Source organism: Idiotropiscis lumnitzeri, chromosome 14, assembly GCF_059441095.1.
Source record: "Idiotropiscis lumnitzeri isolate Australia: NSW breed Sydney's pygmy pipehorse chromosome 14, RoL_Ilum_1.0, whole genome shotgun sequence".
Classification (NCBI taxonomy): domain Eukaryota; kingdom Metazoa; phylum Chordata; class Actinopteri; order Syngnathiformes; family Syngnathidae; genus Idiotropiscis; species Idiotropiscis lumnitzeri.
The window spans coordinates 5,385,952-5,397,979 of NC_142404.1; the positions used below are offsets into that span (position 1 = coordinate 5,385,952).

Below are 12,028 nucleotides of genomic sequence, written 5' to 3' on the forward strand. Positions count from 1 at the left end.
AAATGAATTTTTTCAAAAGAATTTGTGGCCCCAAAGTTTAAAAACCATGGGCTTTAGACGAAGGGGTTCATAGGTCTACAAACCCTGGATCCAGAGCCATCATGTGACTCTTTCATCATTCTGATGGGGCTCGCTGTGCCATTGGAAAATAATATGTACTTTATTTCAATTTTAAATTACAATATAACACCGGGCAACAAATGCAAAATCATTTCAGAAATTCCATGCAAATCCTGTCATAAAACATACATTGGGGAAACTAGACGTGCATTCACAATCCATAAATTAAAAAAAAAAACACCAAACAGAATGTGAAAAACAACAGGACATTTCACTTGAATACAAAAACAGTTAATCGACCATAACAGACCACTCCAGAAGAAATCATATAATGGACTGCGAGAGATCGACATGGTGGGCCACGGGTTAGCACGATGGCCTCAGTGCAGAGGAGCAGGGTTTGATTCAGCCTCCGACCTTCCTGAGTGGAGTTTGCATGTTTTCCCAGTGCGTGTGTGGGGTTTCTCCGGGTAATCTGGTTTCCTCCCACGTTCCAAAAAATATGCATGGTAGGTGGTGCATTTAATGGTACAATTTATTGAAGTTTTATCTTTAAATGATGTACACCTAAATTGACCATAAATCAATAAAATGAATAGCATGCATCTCACTTGTTCAACATAAGTGTTGCCGTCACCCGGTCACAAGTATTTTAGTGACATATCTATCGAAATACTATATGTCATCAATGACATCAATGAAGAGGCAAAAAGGTTATAAATCCATGCACTTGACGTGACTGAATGACTCCGGTTTCAAGGAATAATCCGAGCCAACATCTCGTGACTGTGCAGCATATTTTTTTTTTCCTCGATGACGTACATCACAAATAACCAATTACAATCTCACACCGTGATTCAGATGACCAATGGGTAGTCGGAATCGGAGGAAGAAGGCGTGGCATGTGCTGTGAGACTCTCCGCTGCGAAGCGGTCAGCTGGCAAAGAACAAACCAGCTTCGTGGAGAAGATGGCGAGGGGAGCTCGAAGCTTACGAAAAATAGCTGCTTGTATGAAGCCGTTACCGTCCGTGTCCAGCCGAGATGTTCGTTCCAAGAGTAATGTCAGGTAAACGTTTGGTCTTGTTAATCGGACACCATAACCGGTTTCAACTGGCTGCAAGCGAATTTGACCGCGATCAAAACATCCACATTTCCCTCGTTGAACCCACTTTGCCACCTGTGAAGTACAATCGTCCTTAAACTTCGCTCTTGCAACAAACCTTTTGCAATATTTTGCATCGTAGCTTTATTCTGTGAATTCGGAGAGTTACGGAATTGCATAATGCGTGGACCGAGTCCAGAATTAACACTGATCATACTTTAGCCAACTTTTACTGTGTATCCTGCACGGAAAATCGGTTCTCATGATCTCAGAAAATATAGTGGGGTGGGCAGATTTGTAAGTAGTGATGTATCAACCAACCAGTGCACTAATTGCCATGTCATTACGTATTTTAGCCTTTTACGAAAGTATCATTTTTAGTTACTTCTTAATTTCATAAAGTACAACTTTACAATCACATCTACAGGGTACCCCATGCAAGGATAATCTACAAAAGAGGTTTCCAAACACTGGGTGGCGGATCGGCAATGGGCCACAAACCAGGCCATTTAGTCCCCAGACCTTCTCTTTAGAGTGCACCTTTGTGCTAAAAATACAACATATTTCACAATCCCCATCCAGTCAACCCTACTGGCAGTCATCATGGCCTCTTATTTGTAATTGGCGTTATGCTGGTCTGTGTAAATATTTAGTTACGCGACTACAAGTTTTTAGTTGACTTGAACAGTCTGTAGCCATGGAGTAGTACGTGGAGACTTTGGTCAGGTATTTTTGGGGTAAGCCAACAAAATGCGTTTGATAGGCGATTTGGGTCCGTATAAATTTTTTCGGAGAGACTGGATTCAATGTGTGTGTTTACAATTTGCAAATTACAGCACTTCCTAAGAAATAAGATACGCACGCGACATGAAATCACTTTTCTGTTTTCATCATTTGGAAATAGGCCTTGCTTAAAAAAACAGCATAGACGAGAATGGTTTTATTTTGCTCATGTGTTTGTCTTTCCGTCTACTTTGCAGGGCAACTAACAAGATCAACATGACAACACAACAAAACCATGCTGGTCTATTTTGTTAAAAAAAAATTAGCGAGAGACTAACAAGATGAAAATATTACCGTAGAAGAATACATCAGAGTAATTGTATTTTAGGAGGGGAATATTTTACCTGTTAGTCTTATGCCACACTCTTCAAATGCGGCCAGTTTTCTCCTTCCAAGCCTCCCACTGAATGACGCAAATGACTAATATGAATTTTCAGTTTGGGGTGGACGCAGACAGTTTCATTGGATCACTTGGTCCGATGTGACAACATTATTGTTAAATCTATTGGTCGAAGCTCGTCAGTATAAATTCTTTAATAAAACGAGTCACATTTAAAGCCGCAAGGTTCAAAACGGGAACAGGTAGCGGGCGATAGTCTGTAAAGTATGGCTCAGTAATTCATATCATAGTATGTTGAGTAACCGTGTTGTTATTGAATTTTAATCCCAAATAGAATATTTCTGTTAATTTCTTGATATCAAATTAGAAAGCATTTAACATGTTTCATTACGTACATGTGTATATGTAAAGTGGTGTTTATAGTCCCAAATATGTGAAGTTTTGATTAATGTCCATTTTCATTTTCATTTTCTTTTTATTGAAGGGTCAAAAATTTGTGATTTTATTTTAAAGCCATATCACCCATTTCAAGTGTTTTGGAGAGATTCTCTGAAAAGTAGAAAAGCACAAATAATGGGGGGCGAGTTGAGAGGAAAAAATAATTATCCTCAATTTGGACTGGCAAAACAAGCGCAACCACCATTTACAACAGCTACATTTAGCCCAATGGTGAGTTGTGTATGTAATCGTGTGTTTTTATTTATTTATTTTCTTTTATTTTGTTATTATTTTTTGCCGGTCTATCCAAATAGTGTCTTTACCCAAAACAAGATCATGGCGCAAAAAAGATGAGGACTGCTGATTTGCAATGCTAATGCTAACTATCCTAGCTTTGCCCATGTAAAAAATGCCCTGCAATTATTTATAAACCCTCAATCCCCCAAATGTAATTAAAGTCAACTCCATTACACTCCTTGGAATGACCAGCAGATTATATTGACAGCTCTCTAAAGGTAATACATACACATGCTCTAAACTGCATGATATAAAGTAGAATCCATACATTTATTTTTATGTATCTATTTTTTCACGTTCATATTATAGATTTATTTATTTAGTGCGTGTATATAAATTCAGTGCTTGGGAAGTGTCGTTTGCTCAGTTACATATCGGTGTTGCATGAAAAATTGACATGATAGAGACACAGATTTGTTTGCATTACTTTTGTAATCTGATTTGATTTACTGATTTATGTTTACGCTGCTCTTGTGAGATAGCTTTGTGAAGTTGGCGTAGTGAACCCTTAAAAGACTGCAAGCTGTGTAGTAACGTGACTAATTGAAAAAGGTAAAATAGTTTTAATATTAATTCATTGTTTATTTGTCTTTATTTTAGTTTATGCCTACCATGGAAAACCAAAACATTTGTATAATTAATGTAATATTGTTCATTGTAATACAGATTAATTTATTGCATGTGTTTGTTGAAAAATATTTGAGGATCTTAAAAAAAAATCCTCATATTAAATCGCAATTGAAATATTGAGTATAAATAAAATGACAAGTATTATTTTTTTAAATCGTTCAACCCATTTTTTAACAAACTTGGCCATGAAGATGATTCTGTATTAAGTCGTGAACTTGTAGGAAACACTGAATTTATTGCAAATATTTGTAATGACTTCCAAAATTCTTTGGACTTTCCAAATTTGAATGCTCTGAGGTCATCATGCCATTTACTGTTTTTGTGCTTTTTACTGTCTTCATTATTAATTTGTTTTATTGTTTGTTGTTTTTGACTTGGGGTTACTATAGCACATTGCATACCGCGGTGGTTGTCTGAAAGTGCTTACGGTTGAGCTGAAAGTGGAGTTTAGTTAAGATGTCACCAGAGACCTCGGCACGCTTCACTTCAGTGAGTAGCAAAGAAAATCAGTATTTGTTTTTTCACGAGAGATAATGGAGTCCACAAATAAAGTACGGTTAACTTTTACCCGCTAGCTAAATGCTGACTTTGTTTTGCAATTTAGGTTATCTAGGCGTGTCTCAAAAATTATTTGAATCGGAAAAAAATATATAGATTTAACAAACTGAATCATTACTTTATAAAATCATTGCCTCCTCGCATTGAATTGTCTTTTGTGAGAGTTTTATCGTTTTTCCATGAAATCTGTTACTTATTTTTACACTTGCATTAACAAGGCTAAAGAGAGTTTTTAAACTTTTTTGTAAGAATATAGATGTGGTTGGCTTATTTATACACTCTGGTGGGCTGTTAATATTAAAATGGTAGTTATGACGTTGCTGTTACAGCTAATAGATCATTTGTAGAGTTACTAGTGGGAAAAATGATTTTAAATCACAAACAAATTGCGATTTGTTGAAACTCGTCATGCGGGTTTGGATGCCAATTTTAATTTGTCATTGAATTCAAATGAGTTCAGACTTAAAGGAAGAGTAGTCATGTCACCAGCTGCCAGTGGTGTGTGAAGCAAGGCCAAGATGGAATACAAAGCATTCTCTAATGACGCATAATGGAAGGCGAGAAATTGTTTGGCTGTACTACACCAAATGTCAGCAAATGTAAAGAGTCCCCAACAAGTTCACACACCAGTGGCTCACACACTGCTGTGAACACTACGGTGCATTTGTGGTATTATGTGTTAATTTCACTACTGCGCAGGTCTGTTTTTTTTTTGTCCTGCATTGGTGGCCTTCTTCTATTCTGAGGTTGCACTTGCATTGACCATTGGAGTTGGTCACACGGCGAGTGTATCCAATTTCAACCGGTCAGGATCGGGCCGGAATGGGTGAGCGTCCCAATCTGACTTGCAGGGAGTCAATTTTATATATATATATTTCTTTTTGCGCAATGACACCAATAGTAAGCTTCTCAGTGTAATGACAGCCATTACAAACGTACCACTGTAAGCATCTCAAGGATATCGCAAAAATTGGGCAATTTGAGGTCCTTTATTTTGGATACTAGCCCAAACTGATTGGTGGAAACGGCTTTAAAAAAAAAAAAAAGAAATGTGCTCAAATTACTGTAGTCAGTAAGGAAGATGTTTTGCAACACAAATCTAGACAGAAATAATATTTGCATTGACGTCTTTAACGCTCCAGTAGCGTCGACGTTACCTGGAATTCTGCCATGCATCAGCAGCATGGCAGCTTCCACATACTCTCAATTCAAAGCAACAAGATTGGAATAGCCCTGATAAATCCATCAATAGATGTTTCTATTTTGGTGTTGATGTGGAATTCTGTTCACTTATATTGACAAGTTTATGAGGAAATAGACAAAACATGCAATAGTTCCCCATTTAACTGGTTTACTGCCCTAACGGTCCACAGCAGACTTTGAGTCAAGTCAAATATAGTTACGTTTACACAAGAATGATCTCGGTAAACATTTTTTTTCTTTTTTTCCCAAGTTCCACGTATGGACAGCAACATTTTTGAAACAATTGTGTTATACACAGAACTACGAAGGAGCTCCACAAGGAAGACTGAACAGTTTGCTCTGCCACTGATTGTAATTGCCATAATATCTTACGTCATACTATTGGACATTGAGTGTAGTTATTAGGCATTAAGTGATCAGCATTTTTCGAGTTTGGAAAAAAAAAAAAAACAATACTCAATCATCGTTTTGATCAGAAAATGGATTTGAAAAAAAAAATATTTTAACCCACAAAAATCTGTAAGAAAACGCTGATAAACAATAAATATAACATTTAATGTTTACGTGATTACAACATCATCTTCTCTGACATTCATGGAAAAAAATGTGGTCATCCAACTGGCCAGGGTTTTTGCTGAGACTATTGCTATCTTTGTTCAACAGCTGTAAACAAGACCATACACTTGCCTATCAGCTACGCCTGCTCCCTTTTGGCTCTTATTGGAAGCTGGCTGTGTTTTACAAGTCTCTGTGCCCGCAGACCGCGGTGATTATTTTGTCCTACATTGTTTGTCTATGTTTCTACCTGGCGTGCATGTGTCATTGTAGCACATTGTGCAAATTTGGCCCTAGCTACGCAAACTGTATTGGTTTTATCGGAGATGAGCATTTCATCCCATGGACGGAATTGTCCGTCTGTCTGTCCCGGGCGGACGCCCATCTTGGGGATGGAGGATGAGAAGAAAAGGTCAGACTAAGCAGGATGGAAGTTGGTTTTCGTCCATCCCTGTAATAAATTAATAAATAAATTTGTGTGGTTGAGCAATGGTGTCATTGATAGATCGCGTCAATTAAAACATTAAAGTCAATCACTGATTTTGCATAAAATGCAAAGTACGGACCCATCTCCATCCAGTTGATCAGATCGGTGTAAAGTCTCGTCGTGAGGTTCCTCAAGCAGACAAAGTTAGCACATCAATATGTCTCCAGCCTTCAACTTTTGCACCCGGGGTGCAATTTGGAACTTCAGAAAAATCAATAAGCTACATTTTGTTTGTTTGTCTTGACTCAAGACGAGGTTTACCTCTGATCTCCAGGTTTTGGTCTTTTTATTCTTTCGCAGAGATCCTGTGTAATAGACTCCTCAGAGTCTGACCCTTTAATACAGAACCCAGTAAAGAAGCTATATTATATTTGATGTTTAAAGTATATTTCCTGCTATTTGTGTCAGGCATTCCCTAACATACAGATGCCATCCAAAAGAAGTTGGGTTGTTTGTGTTGCTGTGCGCTACTGAAAATTACGAATGCTTTTTGTGCCCTCTAAAATTAAAAATGAAGAAGTGACGATTATTTCTCTCACCCATGAAGAAATTTCCTCTGCTTGGCTTTCCCTAAAGGCAGGTCAAGACTCCGTGCCACTTTCCTGGTGTTATGTCAGCGCTCGATGTAGGCCAAGGTGACGGTAACGCTTACATATAAATATGTCTGTTGGGTGTCCGGCAGGTACCTACCATCATACGGCATCCTGATGACGCGTCTTCCACCCTTGCTTGGCGCCGCCATGCCTAGCCACAGCGTCGTATTTCCCGTCCGCGCCTTCTTCAACATCGCCAATACCTTCTCCAAGAGAAGGGAATACGCTGAAAGACGCATCATTGGGTACGTAGATCTTATCTGGTTTCACGTCCAGTGGGGATTTTCTTGAAGCGTTATTCAACTACAGCCTTCTTTTTGATGCTTTGGTAAGACTGTTAAATTGTTACAACGTAAATTCAACCTTTATACTGCTTCTACAGACCTTGAAAGAAAAGGAAAGTAAATATCAATGAGAGGGCCCCGGTGGTTTGGTCTTGTAATCATTATAAATGTTATAGACATGCACCTTAATTAATTTTTTTCTCTCTCTCAATTGGTCCTACTTTTTTTTTTTGCGCCGATTCAATGTATTAAGTGATTGTATTACTCGAATTTGTGTGCTTACAAGAGGTCTTTGTGTCCTTTATCACATGCACACTACACACACACACTCGCTGTTACATAATAATGGCAAATTTATATTTGAAGGGGGCGAGGTTGTGTCACCGTCTTGCATTTCAATCCTGCTGTTCAAATGTTGTGCGTGTCTGTGTGGCTCTTACGTAACTTGAGTGCAGGAATTCCAATCCAGTGCTGTGCCTGCCGTTGTGGTACAACACTCAAATTAACACTCCCTGATAGTTTAAGTCAGTCTCCATCATAAAACATTTATTAACTGCGCATGTGATTTTTAAAGTCACGCTTAACTCATTCACTGCCAGCCCAGGTAAAATAAAAGTACGTCTATATCCGTCAATGGTAGCGAATGAGTTGACAGGCAGTGTGAAAAATGAACAAACTTTTAACTTTTTACAAATTCTCTGGTGCTGGTTTTTATATTCAATATTTGATATCACCTGGAATGCAAACATTTACTGCCACTAATATATGCAGGCCTATTTGTCAAGGATGTTTTTCAACATGTCGGCATGGAAGTGGATCTTGCCCAGCTTGCCAGAGAAATTCAATTTTGTAAACCATACTGCTTTTACATCAATTTAGGTTTGAGATCAGCACAGCTTTTGAGTTGACAATAAAGATTAGGGAGAGAATCTTGGCTCATTTTGTCCATTATGAAGAATAGAAATGCCAACGCTTTGGCAGTCCGACAGGTTTAGGCACTTGACACCCACACAGAGTATGTATAAAATAAACAGTATGTGTTGTGGTAGTTGGTAGAAAGTGTTGTATTGTGATTATGGAGTGATGAATGGCAATGCAATGTAAAAACGCTGCGCGGTGAGTCTGTGTCCCTCACGGAGTGTATTGTAGCTGCATCTGTATATAAATTTTACTCTCAAAAATCCCTCTCTGTTTTGTTTTTGTTGTTTTTACAAACCCCCAAAATATTAGCTTCAAATTTTTCTTTTCATAAAAAGCTTGTTTTCCGCTCCGTTTCGGTGAAACCATCCTGTGTTCTACTGCTAATTACAAAACAATGAAAAGCTAGAAAAGTCAAATAAAAAGTCCGGTTCTGTCCTAATGCAGTATTTTCACAGAACACAATATTCTCGGAAGATCACTCAAAATGCTCTAAAACGGCTGACAATATCTAGATATTTGTTTAAAAAAATGTGTGTTCAGGTATTCCATGCAACAGATGTATGAAGTGGTGGCTGGCGTGGAAGACTACCGCCTCTTCGTTCCCTGGTGCAAGAAGTCCGATGTCATCTTTAAGCGGAACGGATACTGCAAGGCCAAACTCACTGTGGGCTTCCCGCCAGTGACGGAAAACTACACCTCCCTCATCACTACAGTGCGCCCCCACCTGGTCAAGGTGCGCTACTTTGTTTCTTACCTAAGAACACCTGCACAAGCAAAGGCAGTGATTCTCGTAGTGTTGTACGTGGGCTCCCGCTATTGGCACATGAAAGAAGCGGTTTAAGTGCACTTCATTTGTGTTTAACACTTTAGTACAATACGTTTGCATTTAATCTTTATGAACTGTTTGTTTTTAAACGTTTCTTTTGGTGCAATTGGCCTGACTTAGTGCACAAAAGCGCAATGATGAACTTGAACTGGAGTGCAATATTCAATTTCCGGTCAACCCCCTGAATATGGTGGTGTCTAAGACCTGGAGTATTCACAATTAAGCCATGTCTGCCATCCAGTGGTGAACGGTGATATTACAACTTAAAACTATGCAGTGGACCTCGGCTATTTGTGGGGGAGACGGACTGAGCCATTCTGCGAATAGCAAAAATTGCGTATCGTCGTCCATTGAAATGCATTGGAATTTGTTTTTGTCTTTGGTAAATCCCCTCAAATTCTTCAAAAAAACCACTGATAAACCCCTAATTTACATTTTCCTCGGGAAAAAAAACTGTCAAAAAGTTAGAACACACCTTTGCATTGTTTGTATAAACGGTTGATTGTTATTAAGATTATATTTCACAATACAGTGCTACTTCGATTCATTAAAAACGCTTTTTTTGTTTTGGCTTTGTTGGGACACATTAACGGCATTTCATTTCCTTTCATTGAGGAAATTGATTTGACATACAATTAGATTGAATTACGATTGTCATAGAACAAATGAAACTCATAATTAGAGGTAGCGCTGTTTATGAGACTAATTGACAAAATGAAATGTTCTCCATCTTGCAAAGCCGTGACGCAACTTTTCCTCTTCTATCGCCCGTCAGGCATCCTGCTCAGACGGCAAACTGTTCAATCACCTGGAGACAATTTGGCGCTTCAGTCCCGGCCTGCCTGGCTACCCTCGAACCTGCACTGTAGATTTTGACGTAAGTTTTTTTAAGTAAACATCATTGAGGTGCCTACACAATGCAGTTAAACATCCGATTTTGGTTATGTATCATGTGCCTTGGGTGTGCATTTCTAATTGTTGTCATAATAAAAAAAAAAAAAAGTGGTATGTAAAACCAATTGAAATTACACTCCTTGTTTTTGTTTTTCACACCTCAACTTAATGAAGTGTTTTTCCCCTAATGATTTGATCAAAACAAAACTGCCAAATAATTTATTTCATCACATAATTAAGTGTTTATCGCGTTTGCATTTGCCGTTAAAAGATATATCGGCTATGTTCCTCAGATCTCCTTCGAGTTCCGCTCGCTAATCCACTCACAGCTGGCGCATGTGTTCTTCGACGAGGTGGTGAAGCAGATGGTGTCGGCGTTCGAGCGCCGTGCCACCACCGTCCACGGCCCAGAGACGCCCATCCCACGTGAGCTCATGTTCCACGAGGTGCACCACACGTAGCATCGCGACTGCGGAGGAGTGGAAACACAAAAGATAACAAACGCAGCGACTCATGTTCTACCTGACAACGCCAGTGCCTTTCTTCTCTTTTCTTTTTTTTTTTTTCTGTTGTTATTTTTTGGGGCTTTGTATAAAGGTTGCCCGTATATTTCAGTGCAGATTTATTACCGGAACAAGCAGCTTGTCAATTCCATCATTATCCCGTTTTTTTTTCTCCCCTGACCACCAGCTTCCTGCAAGCACCTCCCACTGGAGGTCACAGATTAGTGTCAGGGCAAGAAAAGCATATTTTGGAAACGGGAAGCCACCAGGAAATATAGCATCCCCACCATTTAATTTTTTAGTTTGTTTTAAAGGACAACAACATGCGACAAGGGTGGGCAACCATTTTTCTAATCGGGGCCAGTTCAGGTAAAAAATTGTCCACGTCCCAAAACTTCTCCCCATTTTTGGGGAAAGTCATTTAACATGAAATTTGGTAATCAAATCATTCTTGGCTTCAGTGAATCCCAGTATATTTGCAGTTTGGCTTTTGCAAATTGATTGAAATTCTTCTAATCGCTGGTTTTGCACTCAGGCCTAAGCTATAAAAATAATACGGCTTTGTTGCCATCTTGGTGCCAAGGAACTGTTGTAGTGAGGGGCTTAATTTAGACAAAAGTAGTGTTTTGATGGCATCTCTATGTAATGATGAACCGCTTGCAATTGGAGGAATACTGCAGAGTACACCCATACGACTCAAGGAGCAATGATTGAGAAAAAAAAACACAGGATGTCACTCATTTTCATTTGGCCATTTGTAACAATTCAGATTGCTGCCAAATTTGAGATGAGTTTTCATCCGTTTGGATGGGTGCAGCAACTAAACCAAACCTCTAGGAGATTCATGCTCACAGAAATGTAAACATTCAGTACCTCCTCTTCAGATGCTTGGGCTCTTTTTACGCTTAAAGTTCACTCTATATACATAGAGTTCTGCATCTGGCACACCAGCTGACTTTTGCACGCTGATTTCATTTGTTTTTAAGAATTGCCTGGTGGGCCGGATCAGCAACAACTGAAGGGCTGAAGGTTGCCCACCCACTGTGCTGCAAATGTCATGTTTTGGATAGGCAAGACATGCAGGATGGGTGCTCACGTGTTCTTATTCTCTCGCTGTATTCATTTGTTCACGCTATTATTTACACTCATTGTACAGTGTCTCGTATTTTATGTGCAATATCGGGAAACCTTTATTTTATTTAATTGTATATTTCTAAGTAACATAGTAAAACAAGCCCGCTCGCATATTTATCATTCAAACCTGCTCACGTATTTATTTAAGTGTAAATATCACATCAGGTTGTTTTCAAAGAGGGAAAAGTGTGTGCGTGTCATTTTTTTCTGAATAAGGGACTGATTTTTGTTTTTAAAATGTATGTATCAACTGCATGATGTATAAAGATTTTTTGTAAAAAAAACAAAAACATTGGTGTTTTTCCCCCCCGCCCCATTCAATCATTGGCGGCAAGACCAAAATAGCCGCCATCATGTGAGCGGTAAGAATAAACTTGCCACTGAGGTATGAAGTCATGCTGCCTACATGATGGTTAAAG

General features: G+C 38.8%; 1 protein-coding gene across 1 annotated transcript; it reads left to right on the top strand.

Annotated features, from left to right (window-relative positions):
- The first annotated feature begins 954 nt into the window (after positions 1-954).
- On the top strand, positions 955-11,920 carry coq10b (coenzyme Q10B). The gene is made up of 5 exons (XM_088315629.1): positions 955-1,127; positions 7,137-7,292; positions 8,793-8,985; positions 9,854-9,955; positions 10,266-11,920. The coding sequence occupies exons 1-5, from the start codon at positions 1,030-1,032 to the stop codon at positions 10,431-10,433; spliced, it is 717 nt and encodes a 238-aa protein (XP_088171755.1). The 5' UTR covers positions 955-1,029; the 3' UTR covers positions 10,434-11,920.
- The last annotated feature ends 108 nt before the right edge of the window (positions 11,921-12,028 follow it).

What these genes read in the sequence shown, in the direction of transcription:
- coq10b (XM_088315629.1), top strand. Translation starts at nt 1,030, where the DNA reads ATGGCGAGGGGAGCTCGAAGCTTACGAAAAATAGCTGCTTGTATGAAG. An exon ending in GCTGAAAGACGCATCATTGG is followed by an intron (nt 7,293 to 8,792) that starts GTACGTAGATCT and finishes ATGTGTGTTCAG; the next exon opens with GTATTCCATGCAACAGATGT. An exon ending in TGCGCCCCCACCTGGTCAAG is followed by an intron (nt 8,986 to 9,853) that starts GTGCGCTACTTT and finishes ATCGCCCGTCAG; the next exon opens with GCATCCTGCTCAGACGGCAA.